At 38.0% G+C, this 26662-nt stretch overlaps 2 protein-coding genes across 2 annotated transcripts in view; one reads left to right on the forward strand and one right to left on the reverse strand.

Annotated features, from left to right (window-relative positions):
• BRIP1 (BRCA1 interacting helicase 1) overlaps window positions 1-26662 on the forward strand; it is a 204216-nt gene that overhangs the window by 30290 nt on the left and 147264 nt on the right. The window lies entirely within an intron of this gene.
• LOC132511425 (LYR motif-containing protein 4-like) lies at window positions 21719-25504 on the reverse strand. The gene is made up of 2 exons (XM_060134599.1): window positions 25469-25504; window positions 21719-21970 (listed from the first exon to the last, which is right to left on the reverse strand). The coding sequence occupies exons 1-2, from the start codon at window positions 25502-25504 to the stop codon at window positions 21719-21721; spliced, it is 288 nt and encodes a 95-aa protein (XP_059990582.1).

Here is a 26662-nt window from a genome sequence, read left to right on the forward strand (position 1 = left end):
GCTTGTGATTGGTCTGTTCATATTTTCTATTTCTTCCTGATTCAGTCTTGGCAGGTTGTGCATTTCTAAGAATTTGTCCATTTCTTCCAGATTGTCCATTTTATTGGCATAGAGTTGCTTGTAGTAATCTCTCATGATCTCTTTTATTTCTGCAGTGTCAGTTGTTACCTCTCCTTTTTCATTTCTAATTCTATTGATTTGAGTCTTCTCCCTTTTTTTCTTGATGAGTCTGGCTAGTGGTTTATCTATTTTGTTTATCTTCTCAAAGAACCAGCTTTTAGTTTTATTGATCTTTGCTATTGTTTCCTTCATTTCTTTTTCATTTATTTCTGATCTGATTTTTATGATTTCTTTCCTTCTGCTAGCTTTGGGGTTTTTTTGTTCTTCTTTCTCCAATTGCTTGAGGTGCAAGGTTAGGTTGTTTATTCGAGATGTTTCCTGCTTCTTAAGGTGGGCTTGTATTGCTATAAACTTCCCCCTTAGAACTGCTTTTGCTGCATCCCACAGGTTTTGGGTCGTTGTGTCTCCATTGTCATTTGTTTCTAGGTATTTTTTGATTTCCTCTTTGATTTCTTCAGTGATCACTTCATTATTAAGTAGTGTATTGTTTAGCCTCCATGTGTTTGTATTTTTTACAGATCTTTTCCTGTAATTGATATCTAGTCTCATGGCGTTGTGGTCAGAAAAGATACTTGATACAATTTCAATTTTCTTAAATTTACCAAGGCTTGATTTGTGGCCCAAGATATGATCTATCCTGGAGAATGTTCCATGAGCACTTGAGAAAAATGTGTATTCTGTTGTTTTTGGATGGAATGTCCTATAAATATCAATTAACTCCATCTCGTTTAATGTATCATTTAAAGCTTGTGTTTCCTTATTTATTTTCATTTTGGATGATCTGTCCATTGGTGAAAGTGGGGTGTTAAAGTCCCCTACTATGAATGTGTTACTGTCGATTTCCCCTTTTATGGTTGTCAGTATTTGCCTTATGTATTGAGGTGCACCTATGTTGGGTGCATAAATATTTACAATTGTTATATCTTCCTCTTGGATCGATCCCTTGATCATTATGTAGTGTCCTTCTTTGTCTCTTCTAATAGTCTTTGTTTTAAAGTCTATTCTGTCTGATATGAGAATTGCTACTCCAGGTTTCTTTTGGTTTCCATTTGCATGAAATACCTTTTTCCATCCCCTTTCAATATTTTTCAAAACATATATGTGTATAGTCAGAGTCAAAGAGTTCTACATGGCTTCAAACAAAAAGCAGTAAACCTCTGCCCTAGTTCTAGTCTCTACCAGTTCCCCCTATCTGAAGTCAATAACTTAATCATTTTACCTGTTTATTCTGATATTTATCTATTTTTTAAAAAAAGTAACAAGCATGTTCTGCCTTTTTCTTGAATTTTCAGTTTTGGATACCTTCCATTTTCCTTCCATTGTCTTCCTACTGTCCTTTCTTTTTCCTTTTGGGCTGCGTCAGGTCTTAGTTGCAGCACGCAGGATCTTCATTGAGGCATGCAAGATCTTTCATTGCGGTGCATGGGCTTCTGTACTTGTAATGTGCAGGCTTCTCTCTAGTTGTGGCGTGCGCTCCAGGGCACGTGAGCTCCAGAGCGCATGGGCTCTGTTGTTTGCAGCATGCGGGCTCTCTCGTTGAGGCATGTGAGCTCAGTAGTTGTGGCGGGCAGGCTTAGTTGCCCCACGGCATGTGGGATCTTAGTTCCCCGACCAGGGATCGAACCCACATCCCCTGCGTTGGAAGGCAGATTCTCTACCACTGTACCACCAGGGAAGTCCCCTGTCCTTTCTAATTTTCTCATTACTTTTCCCCCTCAAGCCTCACAATATTTGATGTTTACATTATTGTAATTATGTAAATATCATTAAAAACTGAGCCAAGTGTTAGATTATGATTACAGTTCTTTCCCCAAACCAGGTTTTATTTTTTCTAGTGCTTAATATTTGTCTTGTCATTTACTTAGTTTTCTGTATATCTGTAACTATTTATCTCCAAATTCTGATAGAGCTTAAAATCTGTTAACTCATTCAAATGTATCAGGTCAAGAATGTCCATATTTCTTAGACTCTCAATATTTAGTGAAAATAATGAAAAATACTTTTTTGATGTTGAATTTTATTATATGTATTTTAATGACATTGACCTTTTTTTTTTGTTTCTTCTTTTTTTTTTTTTTTGCGTTACGCGGGCCTCTCACTGTTGTGGCCTCTCCCGCTGCGGAGCAACAGGCTCCGGACGCGCAGGCTCAGCAGCCATGGCTCACGGGCACAGCCGCTCCGCGGCATGTGGGATCTTCCCGGACTGGGGCATGAACCCGTGTCCCCTGCATCCGCAGGCGGACTCTCAACCACTGTGCCACCAGGGAAGCCCTGACCTTTTTTGAATGCAAAAGCATTATGTATTCCTTAGTGAAAATTTGGAAACCACCAAAATGTATACTCAAGTTATTAACATTAATCTTTAATTCAACTATCACCTTAGTATCAACCCCTTGTTATTTTGCTTGCTATCCTTTTACACACACACACACACACACACACACACACACACACACACACACACAGTTTTTTACCAATTGCTGTGTAACAAATCAACCATTTATTTAGCTTACTATTCTGAGGGTCAGCAATTTAGGCTGGGCTCAGCTGGGCATTTCTTCTGCTGATCTCAGCTGGTCCACTCATGCATCCGTGGTCAGTTGCAGGTCAGCTGCAAGTCAGCAAGGCGGCTCTGCTTCTTAGGCTTGGTTGGCAGTTGACTAGGACCATGGGACCATGGCGTGGGTACCTCTCATCATCCAGCAGACTAATCCCAGCTTATATATATGGTGGCCCCAAGGTTCCAGGAACAGCAAGAGAGCAAACCCCAATGTGCAAAATACCTTTTGAGCCTCTGTTTATGCCACATTTCCTAATATCCCAGTCACCAAAGTAAGTCACATGGCCAAACTGAGATTTGAGGTAAGGAGTTCACCTCTTTTTTTTTTTTTAATTAATTAATTAATTAATATTTTTATTTTTGGCTGTGTTGGGTCTTCATTTCTGTGCGAGGGCTTTCTCTAGTTGTGGCAAGCGGGGGCCACTCTTCATCGTGGTGCGTGGGCCTCTCACTATCGTGGCCTCTCTTGCTGTGGAGCACAGGCTCCAGACGCGCAGGCTCAGTAGTTGTGGCTCATGGGCCTAGTGGCTCCGCAGCATGTGGGATCTTCCCAGGCCAGGGCTCAAACCCGTGTCCCCTGCATTGGCAGGCAGATTCTCAACCACTGTACCACCAGGGAAGCCCAGGAGTTCACCTCTTGGTGAGAAGAGCTTCAGGGTGACCTTGCAAAGGGGACTTACATATAGAAATGAGAAGAATTTTTGGCCATTAAAAAATATATCTGTATATCTGTATATAATATGCATTATGCATATACTTTTTTTTTTTTTATATACTTTTTTAAAAACAAAATTTGGATAGGATTTATTATTAAAAAAATTTTTTTTTATTTAGCTGCACTTCAGGTTCTTAGTTCCCCAACCATGAATCGAACCTGGGTCCTGGGAGTGAAAGTGTGGAGTCCGAAGCACTGGACTGCCAGGAAGTTCCCAACAAAATTTGGATTATAGTGTATATAGCGTATATAGCATTTATTTTTCACCTAATATATCATGGTCATAGAAAAGGCTTTTAGAAATCTCTTTGATGCATACTTTTTTGATACAACCTTTTTTTTCTATGTTAGGAGTTTGCAAACTACAATCCATGGGCTGAATATGGCCCACTGTCTGTTTTTATAAATTTTGGGGAACACAGTTTACATTCATTTACTTACTGTTTGTGGCTAATTTTGTGCTCTAAATTGAGTAGTTGTGACAGATACGATATGGCTAACAAAACTTAAAATATTTACTCTTTGGCCCTTTAAAGAAAGTTTACCAACCCTTGTCCTATGCTATTTTAATCTTGGTAAGTGAGGCCAGAAGTTGGTGGCATTAGTGAGAACCTCTTGCTTTATCTGCAAATTTGCCTAAGGGCAGGATGATAGAATGGATGAATAATTGCTTGAGTGAGTTTCCTTCAGCTCCAATAATTATGATTTTTTAAGAGCTTGTAGAAGACATAATAGTGACCTCTACAGTGGAAATAGAAAGGATAATTCTCAAAAATTTCAAATCTTCATGTTGAATGAACTTGGTGAATGTTCCAGAAAGATTTGACAGTTATTTTTCTTGATCTGTAGAAATATTTAATACGTATAGCAATCTAGCTGACGTGTGTACATATTTAGTGATAATAGAATCTATAATTGCCATTTAGAAGGTTTTCACTCATTGATAGTGGGTATGGAAAGATAACTTTACCTCAGAAAACTACTTTAATTGACGAATTGTCTGACCAGTAGACAGACAGATGGATATATAGATTTACTTAGTAAAGTTTTTAAAGATTTTCACATAGTCACAAAATTATACAAAAATTGAAAATACAATACAAATATATATTTTTTCCCCTGAACCACTTGAGAGTAAGTTATTGATGTGATGCTCCATCACCCTGGAATACTTTAGTGTCTTATTTCCTAAAGCAAAGACATTCTTCAATATAACCATAAAAATCAGGAAATTATAATTGATTCATTGTTATCTAATACTCAGAATCAGATCAAATTTTGCAAGTTGTCTCTATGTAGTTTTTATAGCAGAAAGATCTAGTTCAGAATCACACATTGCATTTAGTTGTCATTTTGCTATTTTCTTCAGTCTGGAACAGTTCCTCAGTCTTCCCTTGTCTTTCATGACCTTGACACTTTAGAAGATTATAGCCTTTCTAGAATGTCTCTCAACTTTGGGTTTTATTATCATTAGATTAAAGTTATATATCTTTGGCAAGAATGTCACAGAAGTGATGCTGCATTCTACCTACTGCATCCTATGAGGTGGCAAATAGTTTCATTTTGTTTCATTACTGATGATTACTTTGATAACTTGATTAATATGATACCTGCTAGGCATCACTGTAAAGTTATCTGTCTCCCTTCATAATTAAAGAGGACTTTGTAGGGAGGAACTCTGAAACTATATAAATAGCATGTCCTCATCAAGCATTCAGTTTATTAATTTTATATTTATCTTTATGGACTCGTGATTTTACATTTTATTAAGTGAGTGATAATCTGTTACTATATGATTTGTTTAAATGCTCAAGTGCGAGTTCAGTTAAGTTGCTTCTGTCTTTCTGACATGTATCCATTATCTTAGAGCACTTACTTGCTTTCTGGCATAATAAGATGTTCTAGGGTCATCTCCATCTTGTCGTTTCCCCACCCCAGTCCTGGATTCATCCATTTTTTCAGAGAACCCTGGTTTCTTTTAAATGCTTACAGAAGCCAAGTTTTCAGCATTGATTTTGCCCATTGCTATTGGGGTTGCTGTTCCAGGCCCTTTCAGCAGACAGAACTAGGCAATACGTGTCTTTGTAATATGTGTGTATATATACATGTGAACACATACACAGACAAATATATACTTACAGATATATATCTATATTTTTCTCTATTTATATGTTCAAAATTATGTATTTATAACAATACATCCAATTCCAGTTCAACACCAGAGAGTTCATTCTAAGTTTCTTCCTTTTTATAATTTTCAGTGAAAAATCTATTCCCAGTTTTTCAAAAAGTTAAAAATAAAATTACCATATAATCCAGAAATTCCATTTCTAGGTATATATCCCAAAGGATTGAAAGCAGGTATTGAAGCACATACCTGTACACCAATGTTCATAGCAGTATTATTCACAAGACCCAAAGGATGAAAAGAACCTATGTGTCTGTCAAGAGATGGATGGATAAACAAATGTGTTATATACATGGAATATTTAGCCCTAAAATGGAAGGAAATTCTGACACATGCTGCGACAAAGATTGAAGATATTATGCTAAGAGAAATAAGCCAGTTAGAAAAGGACAAATACTGTATGATTCCACTTATAATTTCCTTTGTGTTCCTATTATAGAAATAGAATTCATTTTTTTATATTGACCATATAACCTGAAAATTTGCTAAGTCACTTTTTGGTTCTAGCTGATATATATATATATTTTTTTTAAGAGCTAGCTGATATTTTTGGAGATTTTATAGGACTTCCTAAGAATACAGAGCTGTATGTTTTCATTCTCTAATAAACATTTTACTTCTTTTAGTGTTTGGCTTTTAATATGTTTTCTTGTTTTATCTCAGTGGCTAGGATATGCCAAGGTTGAATTGGAGTGGTGAGAGTAGACATCTTTGCCTTGTTCAAATCTTAGGGGGAAACAAAACCATTAAGAATGATGTTTGATGTAGGTGTTTTGTATATGGTCTTTATCAGGTTGAGGAAGTTTCCTTCTGTTCCTAGTTTTTTTCTTTCTTTTTTTTTGGCTGCACTGTGCAGCTTGCAGGATCTTAGTTCCCTGACCAGGGGTTGAACCTGTGCCCCCTGCACTGGAAGTGTGGAGTCTTAACCACTGGACCGCCAGGGAAGTCCCCCCTTCTATTCCTAGTTTGCTGAAAGTATTTTAATGAATGAATGTTGAATTTTGTATTTTAAATTTTATTGCATCCATTAGTAGGATCATATGGTTTTACTCCTATATCCTGTGGATATGTTGAATTACATTTGTTTGGTTTTTGGATGATGACCCAACCTCACATTCAAATGAAAGCTGGAATAGAACCCACTTGGTCATGGTTCAGTACCCTTTTTATATATTGCTAAATTTGATTTGCCAAGTTTTGTTAAGGATTTCTTGCATCTCTGCTAATAAGATATTGGTCTTTAGTGTTTTGTGTGTGTGTGTTATCTTTGTCTGGTTTTGATATGAGGGTAATGCTGACCTTATGAATTGGAAGTATTGGTATTCTTAAATTTTTGATAGAATTCACCAATGAAGCCATCTGGGCCTTGCATCTTATTTTTGGAAAGGGTTTCACTTACACATTTAATTTCTTTAATAAATATAGGACTATTCAGATTTTCTGCTGCTCCTTGAGTTGGTTTTGGTAATTATATCTTTCAAGAAATTTGTCCGTTTCAGTCAAGTTTTTAAATTTATTGGCATAATATTCAAAATATTCTCTTTTTTTTAAAAAAACTGTAGGATCTATAGTGATATGCCCTCTTCATTTCTGATACTCAGAATTCACATTTTTTTCTCTTTATTTTTTGATCAGTCTAGGTAGAGATGTATACATTTTATTATCTTTAAAAAACGGTTTTGGGCTTCCCTGGTGGCGCAGTGGTTGAGAGTCTGCCTGCCGATGCAGGGGACGCGGGTCCGTGCCCCGGTCCGGGAAGATCCCACATGCCGCGGAGCGGCTGGGTCCGTGAGCCATGGCCACCGAGCCTGCGCGTCCGGAGCCTGTGCTCCGCAACGGGAGAGGCCACAACAGTGAGAGGCCCGCGTACCGCGAAAAAAAAAAAAAAAAAAAGAAAAAACGGTTTTGTTTTTATTGATTTTTCTTTAATGATTTTTCCATTTTCTCTTTCATTGATTTCTACTTCTGTCTTTATGTCCTTCGTTTTACATTTTTTAGATTTAATTTACTCTTTTTCTAATTTCTTGAGGTTGAAGCTTATCAGATAATTGATTTTGGTCCTTCCTCCCCCCAAAACAACCATTGAAAGCTATACATTTCCTTCTGCTTTACGCGCATCACAGATTTTGATATTATGTTACTTTTTATATCATTCCTTTTGATTTCTTTTCTGACCCAAGATTTATTTACAATAAATAAACACTAAATAGTTTAGTTTTTTCCCCAGATATGTTTCTCTTATTGATTTGTGATTTGTGTGGTTAGAGAACATATTTTATATGATTCCAATTCCTTTCAATTTAATAATCAGTGAAAGCTCTGAATTCTTAGGAAAAATGTGTATTCATTTATAGACTTCTACTCTGTTATTTGGTGTAGTAGTCTATAAATGTCAGTTGGCTCAAGTTGGCTGATTATGTTGTTCATGCCTTCTATAACCTTACTGAATTTTTTGGTCTACTTTTAAAGTAGAGAAGAGTGCTAAAGGCCCTATAATTGTGGATTTGTTTCTTTCAGTTCTATGAATTTTCGCTTCCTGGAATTTAAGTTCTGATATTAGTTGTATAAACATTTAAGATTATGTCTTCTTGATGAATTAACCCATCTGTCATTAGGAAATGTCTTTGTTCTGAAATCTATTTTGCCTAATTAATCAAATCAGTCTAGCTTTCTTATGATTAGTGTTTGAGTAGTGTATCTTTTTTCATCCTTTTAACTTATCTGTGTCTTTACATTTAAAACGGGTTTCTTGTACATCGTTCAATCTTCCTTTTTTTTTTTTTTTTTTTTTTTGTGTTATGCGGGCCTCTCACTGCTGTGGCCTCTCCCGCTGCAGAGCACAGACTCCGGACGCGCAGGCTCAGCGGCCATGGCTCACGGGCCCAGCCGCTCCGCGGCATGTGGGATCCTCCCAGACCGGGGCACGAACCCGTGTCCCCTGCATTGGCAGGCAGACTCTCAACCACTGCGCCACCAGGGAAGCCCCCAATCTTCCTTTTTTATCCACTCTGACAAACTCTGCCTTTTAATTGGAGTATTTACACCCTATACGTGTAAATATAATAATCAGTATGGTTGCTGTATATTTTCAGTGTGTCTCAGTTGTTCCTTATTTGCCTTAAAATTTTTTTTGGCCTTCTTTAGGATCAATTGAACATGTTTTAGGATTACATCTTTTCTCCACCATTTTCTTCTTAGTATAACTCTTAGCTTATTTGTTTCGGGGTTTCTCTGAGATTTACAATTTCTGTCTTAAATTTATCACGTACTTTCAAATATTTTACTTCACATACAGCAGGGGTCCCCAACCCCCACAGCCTGTTAGGAACCGGGCTGCACAGCAGGAGGTGAGTGGTGAGCAAGTGAGCAAAGCTTCATCTGCCACTCCCCATCACTAGCATTACCACCTGAATCATCCCTCTCATTGCTTGCATTACCGCCTGAACCATTGCTCTCATTACCGCCTGAACCATCCCCCTCAATCCGTGGAAAAATTGTCTTCTACGAAACTGGTCCCTGGTGCCAAACAGGTTGGGAACTGCTGACATACAGTGTATAAAAACTTTCTCCCACTATACTTTCATTTCCACTTTCTCATATGTAATTATTTTTTATTGGACTGTAATTGGTTTACAATGTTGTGTTAGTTTCTGCTGTACATTGAAGTGAATCAGCAATATGTTTACATATATCCCCTCCCGCTTGGACCCCCCCCCCATGAATCTAGGTCATCACAGAGCACCGAACTGAGTTCCCTGTGCTATATAGCAGGTTCCCACTAGCTATTTATTTTACACATTTAGTAAAATACTGTATTTATGTCAAACCTAATCTCCCAATTCATCCCACCCTCCCCTTCCCACCCTGTGTCCACGCGTTCGTACTCTATGCCAGCGTCTCTACTCTTGCCCTGGAGATAGGTTCATCTGTACCATTTTTCTAGATTCCATATATATGTGTTAATATATGGTATTTGTTTTTCTCTTTCTGACTTACTTCACTCTGTATGACAGACTCTAGGTCCATCCACATCTCTACAAATGACCCAATTTCATTTCTTCTTATGGCTGAGTAATATATATTATGTATATGTACCATGTCTTCTTTATCCATTCATTTGTCAATGGATATTTAGATTGTTTCCACGTCCTGGCTATTGTAAATAGTGCTGCAATGAACATTGAGGTACATATGACTTTTTGAATTATGGTTTTCTCAGGGTATATGCCCAGTAGTGGGATTGCTGGGTCATATGGTAGTTCTGTTTTTAGTTTTTCAATGAACGTCCATACTGTTCTCCACAGTGGCTGTATCAATTTACATTCCCATCAACAGTGATAGAGGGTTCCCTTTTCTCCACACCCTCTCCAGCATTTATTGTTTGTAGATTTTTTGATAATGGCCATTCTGACCAGTGTGAGGTGATACCTCATTGTAGTTTTGGTTTGCATTTCTCTAATAAATAGTGGTGTTGAGCATCTTTTTCATGTGCCTTTTGGCCATCAGTATGTGTTCTTTGTAGAAATGTCTATTTAGGTATTCTGCCTATTTTTTGATTGGCTTGTTTGTTTTTTTGATATTGAGCTGCATGAGCTGCTGGTATATTTTGGACATTGATCCTTTGTCCGTTGCTTCATTTGCAAATATTTTCTCCCATTCTGAGGGTTGTCTTTTGGTCTTGTTTATGGTTTCCTTTGCTGTGCAAAAGCTTTTAAGTTTCATAGGTGTCATTTGCTTTTTTTTTTCCCCCCCAATACGTAGGCCTCTCGCTGTTGTGGCCTTTCCTGTTGCAGAGCACAGGCTCCGGACACGCAGGCCCAGCGGCCATGGCCCACAGGCCCAGCTGCTCCGCGGCATGTGGGATCCTCCCGGACCAGGGCACGAACCCGTGTCCCCTGCATCGGCAGGCGGACTCTCAACCACTGTGCCACTGGGGAAGCCCTCATTTGCTTATTTTTGATTTTATTTTCATTACTATAGGAAATGGGTCAAAAAAGATCTTGCGGGGCTTCCCCGGTGGCGCAGTGGTTGAGAGTCCGCCTGCCGATGCAGGGGACACGGGTTCGTGCCCCGGTTCGGGAAGATCCCACATGCCGCGGAGTGGCTAGGCCCGTGAGCCATGGCCACTGAGCCTGAGTGTCTGGAGCCTGTGCTCCGCAACGGGAGAGGCCACAACAGTGAGAGGCCCGTGTACCACACCCAAAAAAAAGGGCTTCCCTGGTGGCACGGTGGTTGAGAGTCCACCTGCCGATGCAGGGGACATGGGTTCATGACCCGGTCCGGGAAGATCCCACATGCTGCAGAGTAGCTGGGCCCGTGAGCCATGGCCGCTGAGCCTGCGCGTCCGGAGCCTGTGCTCTGCAACGGGAGAGACCACAACAGTGAGAGGCCCGCGTACCGCGAAAAAAAAAAGATCTTGCTGTGATTTATGTCATAGGGTGTTCTTCGTCTGTTTCCCGCTAAGAGTTTTATAGTGTCCAATCTTACATTTAGGTCTTTAATCCATTTTGAGTTTATTTTTGTGTATGGTGTTAGGTAATGTTCTAATTTCATTCTTTTACATGTAGCTGTCCAGTTTTCCCAGCACCCCTTATTGAAGAGGGTGTCTTTTCTCCATTGTATATTCTTGCCTCCTTTGTCATAGATTAGGTTACCATAGGTGCATGGGTTTATCTCTGGGCTTTCTATCTTGTACCATTGATCTATATTTCTGTTTTTGTGCCAGTACCATACTGTCTTGATTTCTGTAGCTTTGTAGTATAATCTGAAGTTGGGTAACCTGATTGCTCCAACTCCATTTTCTTTCACAAGATTCGCTTTGGCTATTCGGAGTCTTTTGTGTTTCCATACAAATTATAAAATTTTTTGTTCTAATTCTGTGAAAAATGCCACTGGGAATTTGATAGAGATTGCACTGAATCTGTCGATTGCTTTGGGTAGTACAGTCAATTTCACAATATTGATTCTTCCAGTCCAAGAACATGTGTATCTTTCCATATGTTTTTGTCATCTTTGATTTCTTTCATCAGTGTCTTATAATTTTCTGAGAACAGGTCTTTTGCCTCCTTAGGTAGGTTTATTCCTAGGTATTTTATTCTTTTTGTTGCAATCGTAAATAGGATTGTTTCCTTAATTTCTCTTTTTGATCTTTTGTTGTTAGTGTATAGGAATGCAAGAGATTTCTGTGCATTAACTTGGTATCCCTCAACTTCACTAAATTCATTGATTAGCTCCAGTAGTGGCATCTTGAGGATTTTCTATGTATAGTATCGTATCATCTGCAAACAGTGACAGTTTTACTTCTTCTTTTCCAATTTGGTTTCCTTTTATTTCTTTTTCTTCTCTGATTACCATGGCTAGGACTTCCAAAACTGTTGAATAATAGTGGCGACAGTGGAAGTCCTTGTCTTGTTCCTGATCTTAGAGAAAATGCTTTCAGTTTTTCACCATTGAGAATGATGTTTGCTGTGGGTTTTTCGAATATGGCCTTTATTATGTTGAGGTAGGTTCCCTCTGTGCCCACTTTCTGGAGAGTTTTTATCATAAATGGGCGTTGATTTTGTCAAAAGCTTTTTCTGCATCTATTGAGATATATAGTTTTTTTTCTTCAATTTGTTAATATGGTGTATCACATTGATTGATTTGCATTTATTGAAGAATCCTTGCATTCCTGGGATAAACCCCAGTTGATCATGGTGTTATGTTATGATCCTTTTAATACGTTGTTGGATTCAGTTTGCTAGCGTTTTGTTGAGCATTTTTATGTCTGTATTCATCAGTGATATTGCTGTGTAGTTTTCTTTTTTTGTGGTATCTTTGTCTGGTTTTGGTGTCAGGGTGATGGTGGCCTCGTAGAACGAGTTTGAGAGTGTTCTGCCCTTTGCTATTTTTTGGAAGAGTTTGAGAAGGATAGGTGTTAGGTCTTCTCTAAATGTTTGATAGAATTCACCTGTGAAGCCATCTGGTCCTGGACTTTTGTTTGTTGGAAGATTTTTAATTACAGTTTCAATTTCATTATTTGTGATTTGTCTGTTTATATTTTCTAATTCTTCCTGGTGCAGTCTTGGAAGGTTGTACCTTTCCAGGAATTTGTCCATTTCTTCCAGGTTGTCCATTTCATTGTCATATAGTTGCTTGTAGTAGTCTCTTATAATCCTTTGTATTTCTGCAGTGTCAGTTGTAATTTCTCCTTTTTCATTTCTGATTGTATTGATTGAGACGTCTCCCTTTTTTTCTTGATGAGTCTGGCTAAAAGTTTATCAATTTTGTTTATCTTCTCAAAGAGTCAACTTTTAATTTTATGTACCTTTGCTATTGTTTTCTTCATTTCTATTTCATTTATTTCTGCTCTGATCTTTATGGTTTCTTTCCTTCTACTAACTTTGGGTTTTTTTTGTTCTTCTTTCTGTAGTTGCTTTAGGTGTAAGGTTAGATTGTTTATTTGAGATTTTTCTTGTTTCTTGAGGTAAGATTGAATTGCTATAAACTTTCCTCTTAGAACTGCTTTTGCTGCATCCCATAGGTTTTGGGTCTTCATGTTTTTGTTGTCATTTGTTTCTAGGTATTATTTATTTCCTTTCGATTTCTTCAGTGATCTCTTGGTTATTTAGCAGCACACTGTTTAGCCTCCATGTGTTTGTGTTTTTTCCAGTTTTTTTCCTGTGATTGATTTCTAATCTCATAGTGTTGTGGTCAGAAAAGATGCTTGATACGATTTCAGTTTTCTTAAAAATTCCAAGGCTTGATCTGTGACCCAAGATGTGATCTATCTGGAGAATGTTCTGTGGGCACTTGAGAAGGAAGTGTATTCTGCTTTTGGGTGGAATGTCCTATAAATATCAATTAAATCTATCTGGACTGTTGTGTCATTTAAAGCTTGTGTTTCCTTATTTATTTTCTGTCTGGATGACTTGTCCATTGGTGTAAGTGGAGTGTTAAAGTCCCTCACTATTATTGTGTTATTGTCAATATCCCCTTTTATGGGAAAATGTAGATTTCCCTGTTAGCATTTGCCTTATGTATTGAGATGCTCCTATGTTGGGTGCATAAATATTTATAATTGTTATATTTTCTTCTTGGATTGATCATTATGTAGTGCCTTTCCTTATCTCTTTTAACAGTCTTTATTTTAAAGTCTATTTTATTTGATATGAATATTGCTACTCTAGCTTTCTTGTGATTTCCATTTGCTTGGAATATCTTTTTTTTTTTTTTTTGGAATATCTTTTTACATCCCCTCACTTTTTGTCTTTATGTATCCCTAGGTCTGAAGTGGGTCTCTTGTAAGACAGCATATATATGAGTCTTGTTTTTGTATCCTTTCAGCCAGTCTGTGTCTTTTGGTTGGACATTTAATCCATTTACTTTCAAGGTAATTATCGATATGTATGTTCCTATTACCATTTTCTTAATTGTTTTGGGTTTGTTTTTGTGGGTCTTTTTCCTCTCTTGTGTTTCCCTCCTAGAGAAGTTTCTTTAGCATTTGTTGTAAAGCTGGTTTGGGAGTGCTGAATTCTCTTAGCTTTTGCTTGTTTGTGAAGGTTTTGATTTCTCTGTTGAATCTGAATGAGATCCTTGCTGGGTAGAGTAATCTTGGTTGTAGGCGTTTCCCTTTCATCACTTTAAATATGTCCTGCCAGTTCCTTCTGGCCTGCAGAGTTTCTGCTGAAAAATCAGCTGATAACCTTATAGGGATTCCCTTGTATGTTATTTGTTGCTTTTCCCTTGCTGCTTTTGATATTTTTTTTATTTCTGTTTAAATTTTGTTCGTTTGTAAATTATGTGTCTTGGTGTGTTTCTTGTTGGGTTTATCCCGTAGGGACTCTTTGCACTTCCTGGACTTGGTTGGCTGTTTCCTTTCCCGTGTTAGGGAAGTTTTCAACCATAATCTCTTCATATATTTTCTCAGACCCTTTTTCTTTTTCTTCTTCTTCTTCTGGGACCCCTGTGATTCAAATGTTGGTACGTTTAATGTTGTCCCAGAGATCTCTGAAACTGTCCTCTATTCTTTTCATTCTTTTTTCTTTATTTTGCTCCTTGGCAGTTATTTCCACCATTCTATCTTCCAGCTCACTTATTCGTTCTTCAGCCTCAGTTTTTCTGCTATTGATTTCTTGTAGTGTATTATTCATTTTAGTTATTGTGGTGTTCATCACTCTTTGTTCTTTAGTTCTTATAGGTCTTTGTTAAACATTTCTTGTATTTTCTCCGTCCTTGCCTCCATTCTGTTTCTGAGATTTTGGATCATTTTTACTAACATTACTCTGAATTCTCTTTCAGGTAGGTTGCCTATTTCCTTTCATTTATTTGGTCCTGTAGGTTTTTACCTGGCCCCTTCATCTGTAACGTATTCTTTTGTTCTCTGTTTTTTTTGATGAGTGGGCCTGTGTTCCTGTCTTACTGATTGTTTGACCTGAGGCATCCAGCACTGGAATTTTTAGGCTGTTGGGTAGAGCCGGGTCTTTGTGCCGAGATGAGGATCTCTGGGAGACCTCACTCTGATGAATATTCCCTGAGGTCTGAGGTTCTCTTTTAGTCCAGCAGTTTGGACTTGGCACTCCCACCACAGGAACTGAGACCTCACCTCTTACCTGGGAACCAAGATCCCACCAGCCACATCGTGACAAAAGAAAAAAAAAAGCAGTGCAATAACAAAGAATAAAAAATAAAATAATATTAGAGAAATAGAAAATATATTAGAAAAAATAAAAATATAAGTGAAACAAAAACAACAGGGTTAAACAGAACCACAACAGCAAAAAGAAAAGAGGGGGGAACAAACCAAAAGGAGCAGAAAAATAACAAAGAATAAAAGATAAAATTAGAAAAATAAAAAGATTATTAGAAAAAATGAAAGTATAAGTGAAACAACAACAACAAGGTAAAACAGAACCACAACCACAAAAAGAAAAAGAAATGGAAAAAGAAAAAAATGCCTGTAAAGCCCTTGGCTGTGGTGGATGGAGTCTAGGTGGGGCAGGGTCTAGCCTCAGATAAGGCCCTGAGTGGGGGTGCGGAGACAGGACTTAGACCCAGTGTGGCTGGACGGGGCCTCAAGAGGGCAGAGGATCAAGTCTGGGACCTTAGTAGGCTCCTGGGGGCTCGAGTGGGTGGGGGAAATGCTTGCCTATTCTCTTCCAGTCCTCTAATCCCCTGAGGGTCTCTCCCTGTCCCCACTGATCCCCTCATTGTGAGTGGACCCCTCCTGAGCGTGGGAACCCGTCCCCTCCTGCAGCCACCCCTCAGGGGTGCCAGCCCCATCCCACCTCCAGTTCTCCTCTCCCCTTGTCCTACTCAGTTGCTCGGGGGTTCTTCCTGTCCCCTTAGGTGTCCATGGTCCCCCACCAGTGCCTGGTAGGTGCCCTAGTTGTGGGGAGACGCAAACTCTGTGTCCTCTTACTCTGCCATATTGACTCCGCCCTGGTAATTTTTGTTATATACTTTTGTATGTATTGTGAACCATAGAGTATTTTTTTATTATTTTTTCTCTTAAATCATCAGTTATTTTTTTAATTATGAATTTTTTTTTTTTTTTTTTTTGCGATACGCGGGCCTCTCACTGTTGTGGCCTCTCCCGTTGCGGAGTACAGGCTCCGGACACGCAGGCTCAGCGGCCGTGGCTCATGGGCCCAGCCGCTCCGCAGCATGTGGGATCTTCCCGGACCAGGGCACAAACCCGTGTCCCCTGCATTGGCAGGCAGACTCTCAACCACTACGCCACCAGGGAAGCCCAATTATGAATTTTTAATTGAGGCTCTATAAAGCAGTTTAAGGATCACTGTAAAATTGAAGGGAGGGTACACAGATTTTCCATATATGCCCTTCCCCAGCCACCTCATTATCAACATCCCCCACCAGAATGATACATTTCTTACGACTGATGAACCTACATTGAGAGGTCATAATCACCCAATGTCCATAGTTTACATTACCATTCACTCTGGGTGCTGTACATTGAATGGGTTTGGGCAAATGTATAATAACATGTATCTACCATTATATTGTACAGAGTATTTTCACTGCCCGAAAAATCCTTTGTGTTCTGCCTATTCATCCCTTCCCTCTCTCCCTGCAAACCACTGTCAATCGCTGATCTTATTACTCTCTCCATAGTTTTGCCTTTTCCAGAATGGCATATATAGTTGGAATCATACAGTATGTAGCCCTTCAGACTACAGCCCTTCAGTATGTAGTAATATTTAAGATTCCTCCTTGTCTTTTTATGGCTTAATAGCTCATTTCCTTTTAGTGCTAAGTACTATTCCATTGTCTGGATGTACCACAGTTTATTTATCCATTCACCTACTGAAGGACACAGTGATTGCTTCCAAGTTTTGGCAGTTATGAATAGAGCTGCTCTCATCATTTGTGTGCAGGTTTTGTGTGGGCATATGTTTTCACCTCCTATGGGTAAATACTAAGGAGCATGACTGCTTGATCATATGGTAAGAGTAGGTTTAGTTTTGTAAGAGACTGCCAAACTTTCTTTCGAAGTGTCTGTACTACTTTGCATTCCACTGGCAATGAATGAATTCCTTTTGTTCTAGATCTCCACATTCTTGTCAGCATTTGCTGTTGTCATTTTTCCTGATTTTAGCCATTCTAATAAGTGTGTGGTAGTATCTCGTTTAACATGCATTAGTCTAATGACATATGATGTTGAGCATCTTTTCATATGCTTATTTGCTACATTTTAAAATAATTAATCAATTATTTAATATTTTGGACTGCATTGGGTCCTCGTTGCTGTGCACAGGCTTTCTCTAGTTACAGTGAGCAGGCGCTACTCTTTGTTGCGGTGAGAAGACTTCTCATTGCGGTGGCTTCTCTTGTTGTGGAGCACGGGCTCTAGGCACGCGGGCTCAGTAGTTGTGGCTCGTGGGTTCTAGAGCACAGGCTCAGTAGTTGTGGCACACAGGCTTAGTTGCTCCGTGGCATGTGGGATCTTCCCAGACCAGGGCTCAAACCTGTGTCCCCTGCATTGGCAGGCAGATTCTTAACCACTGCACCACCAGGGAAGCCCTATTTGCTACATTTTTGTCTTCTTTGGTGAGGTGTCTAAGGTCTTTGGCCCATTTTTAAATTGGGTTGTTTGTTTTCTTCTTGTTGAGTTTTAAGAGTGCTTTTTTGTATATTTTGGTTAATTCCTTTATCAGATGTGTCTTTGGCAAGTATTCTTTTCCCAGGCTGAGGTTTGCCTTCTCATTCTCTTGACATTGTCTTTCACAGAGCAGAAGTTTTTAATTTTAATGAAATCTAGATTATTAATTATTTCTTTCACAGATGGTACCTGTGGTGTTATATCTAAAAAGTCAGCACCATACCCAAGGTCATCTAGGTTTTTGCCTTTGTTCTTTTCTAGGAGTTTCATACTTTAGTGTTTTACATTTAGGTCTGGGTTCACTTTGAGTTTATTTATGTGTAGGTGGTGAGATGTGGATCTAGGTTCATTCTTTTTGCATGTGGATGTCCAGTGGTTCCAGTGCCATTTGTTGAAGAGGCTGTCTTTGCTCCAGTGTTTTGCCTTTGCTCTTTTATCAAAGTTCAATTAACTATATTTATGTTGGCTTATTTCTGGACTCTCTATTCTGTTCCATCAGTGTATTTGTCAGTTCTTTTGCCTGTCATACTGTCTTGATTATAATAAGTGTTGAAGTTGGATGGCATAGTCCTCCAATTTTGTTCTTCTCCTTCAGTATTGTGTTGGCTATTTTGGATCTTTTACCTTTTCATATACAGTTTAGAATTAGTTTGTCAGTATTCACAAAATTACTTACTGGGATCTTGATTGAGATTGAATTTAATCTATAGATGAAGTTGGGAAGAACTGACATCTTAATGATACTGAGTCTTCCTGTCCATGAACATGGAATGTTTCTGCATTTATTTTGTTTTTCTTTGATTTTGTTCATCAGAATTTTGTAGTTTCCCTCCTATAGATCTTGTACATATTTTGTCAGATTTAGACCTAGGTATTTCATTTTCGGGGGTGCTAATGTAATTGGTATTGTGTTTTTAATTGCAAAATCCACTTGTTCATTGTTAGTATATAGGAAAGTAATTGACCTTTATAAATAAACCTTGTATCCTCGAACCTTGATATAATCACTTATTAGTTTCAGGAGGTTTTTTATTGATACTTCCAAATTTTCTACATAGACGATTGGCAAACAGAGACAGTTTTATATCTTCCTTCTCAATTTTTTTTTAAATAAATAAATTTATTTATTTATTTTTGGCTCGTTGGGTCTTTGTTGCTGCGTGCGGGCTTTCTCTAGTCATGGTGAGCGGGGGCTGCTCTTTGTTGCAGTGCGTGGGCTTCTCCCTGTGGTGGCTTCTCTTGTTGCACAGGCTCTAGGCACATGGGCTTCAGTAGTTGTGGCACATGGGCTTCAGTAGTTGTGGCACATGGGCTTCAGTAGTTGTGGCACATGGGCTCAGTAGTTGTGGCTCGCGGGCTATAGAGCACAGGCTCAGTAGTTGTGGAGCATTGGCTTGGTTGCTCTGCAGCATGTGGGATCTTCCTGGACCAGGGCTCGAACCCATGTCCCATGCATTGGCAGGAGGATTCTTATCCACTGAGCCACTAGGGAAGCCCTCTCAATTTGTATACCTATATTTTCTTTTCTTGTCTTATAACATAAGGAAAGACATACAGTTGAAAAGAAATGGTGAGGGGGAATGTCATTGCCTTGTACCTGATCTCAGAAATCTTTTAAGTTTCTCACTATTAAGTATGATGTTAGCTTTAGGGTTTTTTTTGTAGACGTTCTTTCTCAACTTGAGGAAGTGCTCCTCTCTTCCTAGTATACTGAGGGTTTTTATCATGTATGTGTGGATTTTGTCAAATCCTTTTTTGCAGCTATTGATATGATCATGTGATTTTTCTTTCGTAGCCCACCAGTGTGTGATGGATTATATTAATTGATTTTCAAATGTTGAACCAACCTGCATAGCTGGGATAGATCACACTTGGTCATGGTTTATAATTCTTTTTACACACTGTTGGATTAATTTTCTTAATATTATCTTGCTATTATTTGGTTGAGGATTTTTGCATTTGTGTCCATGAGAGATATTGGTGTGTAGCTTTCTTTTAATGTCTTTGCCTGGTTTTGGTATTAGGATAATGCTGGCCTAATAGAATGAGTTGGCAGCATTCCCTCTGCATCTATCTTCTGAAAAAGATTGTAGAGAACTGGTGTAGTTTCTTCCTTAAATGTTTGGTAGGATTCACAAGTGAACCTGTCTGGATGTGGTGCTCTCTTTTTGGAAGGTTACTAATTATTGATTTAATTGTTTAATACATCTAGGCCTATTCATATTGTCCATTTCTTCTTGTGTCAGATTTGGCAAATTGTATCTTTCAAGGAATTGGTCTATTTCATTAGATTATCAAATTTGTGGGCATAGAGTTGTTCATAGTATGTTTTTTTAATTATCCTTAGCATCCATAGGCTCTGTAGTGATGTTGCTCTTTCATTTCTGGTATTAGTAATTTTTGTCTTCTCTCTTTTTTTCTTAGTGAGCCTGGCTAGAGACTTACTGATTTTATTGATTTTTTTTCAAAGAAGCAGGTTTTTGGTTTCATTGATTTTTCTCCATTGAGTTTCTGGTTTCAATTTCACTGATTTAAGCTCTAATTATTATTCTTTTCTTCTGCTTAATTTGGATTTAGTTTGCTCTTTTTCTAGTTTTCTAAGGTAGCAGCTCAGATTATTGACTTTAGATCTTTCTTCTTTTCTAATATATGCTTTCAGTGCTATAAATTCTTCTCACAATACTACTTTCACTGCCTACCATGTATTTTGATAAGGTGTGTTTTTATTTTCATTAAGCTCAAACTATTTTTAAATTACTCTTGGGATTTTTTCATTGATCCATGTGTTATTTAGCCATGTGTTGTTTAATCCTCACATATTTTGGGATATTCTAGTTATCTTTCTGTTACTGATTTCTAATTTAATTCGATTGTGGCCTGAGTGCAGACATTGTTATGATTTTTATTTTTTTAAACTTGTTAAAGTATGTTTTATCTCCAGAATGTGGTCTATCTTGGTAAATGGTCCACGTGAAGTTGGGAAGAATGTGTATTCTACCACTGTTGTATGAAGTAGTCTATAGACTATGAAGTAGTCTATAGACTACTTCAGTTATGTCAGTTATATCCAGTTGATTGGTGATATTGTTGAGTTCAGCTATGTCCTTAGTGATTTTCTGCTTGCTAGGTTTGTCCATTTCTGATAGCAACTCCACCTATGATAGTGGATTTATCTGTTTCTCTTGCAGTTCTATTAATTTTTGCTCCATATAGTTTGACACACTGTTGTTAGGCACATACATGTTAAGGATTGGTATTTTTTTCTTGGAGAATTGGCCCCTTTATCATTATGTAATGCCCTTTTTTTTTTTTAATCTCTGATAACTTTCCTTTCTTTGAGGTCTTCTGTGTCTGGAATTAATATAGGTACTCTGCTTTCTTCTGATTAGTGTTAGCATGGTATATATTTCTCCCTTCATTTACTTTTAATATATAAGTTTTTTCATCTCTAAAGTGGGTTTCTTTTAGACATCAAATATTTGGGTCTTGTTTTATGATCTTCTCTGACAATTTGTCTTTTAATTGGTGTATTTAGACCATTGATGTTCAAAGTGATTATTTATAAGGTTGGATTAATATTTACCATATTTATGACTGTTTTCTATTTTTTGCTTTTGTTCTGTGTTCCTCTTTTTGTTTCCCACTATTTTTATGCATTTTGTAGTTTATTGTCAAGGACCAACAAACAAAATCTGGAAATGCTCTATACAAGTGCTGAGGAGCTACAAAAGAGAGGTGGGGTGGAGGAGACACAATAATACACAACAGTCTTTTGAGGAGCTCCAGCTCTTCATTCTAACACTTGAACCAAGGAGAGACAGCCATCCTTTGTCACTAAGGCTGCAGAAGAATGGAAACCTCATTCAGTTTATCAGTTCTTAGGGCAGATACAGCAAGAGCCTATTTAAAGCTGATGCAAAGGCCACTCGTGGTCTGCTGGGAGCCCCCATGCAAAGCAGAATGGATGCTGAAGGTGGTCCATGGCTGCCGGTGGTGGCTGGTCCCAGCTCCCTAGGTCCTGGGCTTCTCTTGATTCTAACTGACAAGCTTGTCAGTCAAATATAGTTGGCCAATGTGGACCTGTCTATGGATTATCCCAGGGTCTCTTTTGGCTTTATTCATTAGGGCTTGAATTTTTACAGGATCCTTTACATTCTTATTTTCTCTGAAGACATCTCTTATCCTCCTGATGGTGTAAGTTTTGTAGTTGTCGGCACTGAAGTGCTTGCTCTCCCTCAGCATTGCCTGGTACATATCCAGCACTCGTGTGTGGCTGGAGGCTGCAATCTCGGAACGAAAAAAACCCAGATGGTCTTCTTTGCAGAGGTCCCAAGTTCAATGCAACCTGCAGAACTTCTGCCACCGCAGGGAGCACCAGTGGGACGCACGCGTGGGGCTTGGCCCAGGTAGTGGCCCAGGGTCTGGCCCAGGTGGGCTCTGGCCCTGTGCAGTGGCACAGACACTAAATAAGTATTTTATTTGATTCCATTTTCTCTCCTTTCTAGCATAACCATCATATTCCTTCCCTCCCTCCCTCCCTTCCCCTTTTTTACTTGTTGCCCTAGGTTTTGCAATATGTATTTATGGCAAATCCAAATGTGCTTTCCCATAACACTATATCACTTCATGGGTAGTGTGAGTACCTTATAAAAATAACAGTGTAATCTTAATTCCTCACTCCATCCCTTGTATGATTGCTGTCATTTATTTCACGCATATACAGTTGACTCTTGAACGATGCAGGGGTTAGGGGCACCACCCCCCCAGCAGTCAAAAATCTGTGTATAATTTTTGACTCCCCCAAAACTTAAGTACTAGTAGCCTACTGTTGACCAGAAGCCTTACCAATAGATAACATAAAGTCAATTAATGCATATTTTGCATGTTATATGTATTCTTACAATAAAGTAAGCTAGAGAGAGGAAAATGTTATTAAGAAAATCATAAGGAAGAGAAAATATATCTACAGTACTGTATCAATACTGTAAGTTTACATCATCTATAAGATGATGAAGCATCTGTCAATACCTACAACAATATTATCTTATATGATACAAAGCACTGTAAATGTTATATGCATTTCTAACACTGGACATCAAAAATGAAAAGATGATGTGAAAAAGAAATGTATATTTATTTAGAGGTATAAAAATTCATACGTTGATAATGAAAAAGCAGCAGTATGTTTACTTTATGGTAACTTAGTGTAATTGATACAGTTGCTTCACAGTAGCCTGACCTATACATGAATGAATGAATCATTTAAAATTGTAAGGTATAAAGTATTACAGTCATATTCATAATATGGTCTTGGAAACATTGTTACATTTTTTAAAAAACACTTACCTGTGATGATATGCTGATGTGCAGTTTCTCCAGTTATGAAACAGAGAGGAATATTATATGGTAATGTAATTCTTTGAAAGTTATAAAATAGTAAGAAAACTAACACATTAATTTTATATTAAATATCACTCACCTTATGCCTATGTAAGGATAGACTAGCATCTACGTATATTTCATGCATTTATGACATACCTTTTTCCTATTTATTTATTTATTTGTATTTCTAAGCTCCATGGTTCATCTGTGAGTTTTTTCAAATTCTTGCAAATCTTCAAAAAAATTTCCAATATATTTACCAAAAAAAACTTATGTAAGTGGAACTGTGCAGTTCAAACCTGTTTTAAGGGTCAACTGTATACTATTATTTATTGATATTATTGGTATTATTATTTTGAACAAACTGTTATATGTTAGGTCAAATAAGAAAAATGAAAGTTTTAAATTCATATTTACTATTCCTTTTTCCATGCTCTTTCTTACTTTATGTATATAAAGAATTTTTCCTCTCTTTGAAGAACTTCTTTTAATATTTCTTGAAAGTTACTGGCAACAAATTCCCTCAATTTTTGTTTGAGAAAGTCTTTATTTCTCCTTCACTTTTGAAGGACAATTTCTCAGGGTACAGAATTTTAGGTTGGTGTTTTCTTTCTGTCAACGCTTTAAATATTTCACTCCACTCTCTTCTTGCTTGCATGCTTTCGAGGAGAAGTTGGATGTAATTCTTATCTTTGTTCCTCTGTGGGTAACTGGTTTCTTTCAGGATTTTTTTTTTTATCTTTGATTTTCTGTAGTTTGAAGATGATATGTTTACATGTAATTTTTTGGACATTTATCTTGTTTGGTGTTCTCTGAGCTTCCTGAATCTGTGGTTTCGTGCCTGACATCAGTTTGGGGAAAATCTTGGTCATTATTACTTCAAATATGTCTTCTGTTCCTTTCTTTTTTTTCCTTCTAGTATTCCCTTTATGCATATCTTAACTTTTGTAGTTGTCCCACAGTCCTTGGATATTCTGTTCTGTTTTTTTCAGATTTTTCTTAGGTTTTTTGTTTTCAAGCATTCTATTGATATATCTAGCTCAGAGAGTCCTTTGTCAGCCATGTCCAGTCTACTAAGAAGCCCATCAAAAGCATTTTTCATTTCTGCTACAGTGTTTTATTCCTAGCATTAAAAAAATTCTTCCTTAGGACTTCTGTCTCTCAGCTTACATTGCTTGTCTGCTCTTACGTGCTATATGCTTTATCCAGTAGAGCCTTTAGCATATTAATCATAGTTGTTTTAAATTCCTGATATGATAATTCTAACATCCCTGACATATCTGGCTTTGATGCTTGTTCAGTCTCTTCAGGTTGTGTTTTTTGCCTTTTGGTATGCCTTATAATTTTTTTCTTGTTAGCTGGACATGACATACTGGGTAAAAGAAGTTGCTTTAAACAGGCCTTTAGTAATTTGGTGGTGAGATATGGCAGGGAGGGCAAGTGTTCTATATCCCATGATTGGGTCTTAGTCTTTTAGTGAGCCTGTGCCTCTGGACTGGGAACTTCACAGAAGTTTCTCAGGTTTTTCACCCCCTTAGGTGGGACAGGATGGCTTGAGTGGACTGGAGTTGTTTTTTTCTCTTCTCCGATATAGGAGGGACTGCTAGACTGCTAGAGTTGGGTATTAGATTAGACTCCGATAATACCCCAGCTGGTTAGGCTCTGGTTAACTAGTTTCCCCTGAGGGCAGGCTTTGTTAAGAAGAACAAAGTGCCCTGGTATTTCAAAATGGTTCCTTTTCAACTCCCCTTACTAGGAGCACAAGGGTATATTTCTCTGATGTGTATTGTAGGAACCTGGTCTGGCTCCTGGACGTAAATGTCACAATATTTGGGAGCCCTCCATGACTGGGCACCCCTGGAATTTTTAACTCAGAGAGTTATGCATACTGAGCCTCTAGCAGTTCATCACTTACATTTCAGGTTTTGTTAGCCCAGCACTTGTTCCTGCACTGGTTTCCACTGGTGTCTCTGCTCCTGTGTGCTATTACTCCCTGTATTCACCTGTCTGTCTCTCCAATCTTAAAGGCAATGGTTTGTCCTCCCCTCTCTTACAAACCCAGGAAAAGTTGTTGATTTTTCAGTCTTTTCAGCTTTTTACTTGTTAGGATGGAGTGGTGACTTCCAAGCTATTTATATTCAAAAATGGAAACCGGAAGTCTACCTTCGTTATTTTACATAAATTTACAAATCAGGAAAATTATTTCTTCCCTCATTTTCCTATTTGTTACTTCTGGTGCCCTTCATTCCTTTATGTAGGTTCGTTTCTATTTTGTATAATTTTTCTTTTAGCTTGAAAAGCTTTAACATTTGTAGTGCAGACCTGCTCCTAACAGATTTTTCTCAGCTTTTCTTTCCCTTCATTTAAAAAAAAATATGATACAGTGTATGTAAGAAAATTTACCGTTTTAACCATTTTTTGTGTTCGGTTCAGTGGCATTAAGTCTATTCACATTGCTATGCAACCAGAATGTTTTCATCTTCCCAAACTGAAACTCTGTAACTATTTTTTTTGAATTTTATTTTGTTTTATATAGCAGGTTCTTATTAGTCATCAATTTTTTACACATCAGTGTATACATGTCAATCCCAATCGCCCAATTCATCACACCCCCACCCCCACCCCCACCCACCTGCTGCTTTCCCCCCTTGGTGTCCATACATTTGTTCTCTACATCTGTGTCTCAATTTCTACCCTGCAAACTGGTTCATCTGTACCATTTTTCTAGGTTCCACATATATGCGTTAATATACGATATTTGTTTTTCTCTTTCTGACTTACTTCACTCTGTATGGCAGTCTAGATCCATCCATGTCTCAACAAATGACCCAATTGTGTTCCTTTTTATGACTGAGTAATATTCCATTGTATATATGTACCACATCTTCTTTATCCAGTCATCTGTTGATGGGCATTTAGGTTGCTTCCATGACCTGGCTATTGTAAATAGTGCTGCAGTGAACATTGGGGTGCATGTGTCTTTTTGAATTATGGTTTTCTCTGGGTATATGCCCAGTAGTGGGATTGCTGGATCATATGGTAATTCTACTTTTAGTTTTTTAAGGAACCTCCATACTGTTCTCCATAGTGGCTGTATCAGTTTATATTCCCACCAACAGTGCAAGAGGGTTCCCTTTTCTCCACACCCTCTCCAGCATTTGTTGTTTGTAGATTTTCTGATGATGCCCATTCTAACTGGTGTGAGGTGATACCTCATTGTAGTTTTGGTTTGCATTTCTCTAATAGTGATGTTGAGCAGCTTTTCATGTGCTTCTTGGCAATCAGTATGTCTTCTTTGTAGAAATGTCTATTTAGGTGTTCTCCCCATTTTTGGATTGGGTTGTTTGTTTTTTTAATATTGAGCTGCATGAAATGTTTATATATTTTGGAGATTAATCCTTTGTCCATTGATTTGTATGCAAATATTTTCTCCCATTCTGAGGGTTGTCTTTTCGTGTTGTTTATGTTTTCCTTTGCTATGCAAAAGCTTTGAAGTTTCATTAGATCCCATTTGTTTATTTTTGGGTTTTATTCCCATTACTCTAGGAGGTGGATCAAAAAAGATCTTGCTGTGATTTATGTCAAAGAGTGTTCTTC

This window comes from Lagenorhynchus albirostris, chromosome 20, assembly GCF_949774975.1.
Source record: "Lagenorhynchus albirostris chromosome 20, mLagAlb1.1, whole genome shotgun sequence".
NCBI lineage: Eukaryota > Metazoa > Chordata > Mammalia > Artiodactyla > Delphinidae > Lagenorhynchus > Lagenorhynchus albirostris.

What these genes read in the sequence shown, in the direction of transcription:
- LOC132511425 (XM_060134599.1), bottom strand. Translation starts at nt 25,504, where the DNA reads ATGCCACTGAACCGAACACAAAAAATGGTTAAAACG. An exon ending in CACAAAAAATGGTTAAAACG is followed by an intron (nt 21,971 to 25,468) that starts GTAAATTTTCTT and finishes TTTCGTTCCGAG; the next exon opens with ATTGCAGCCTCCAGCCACAC.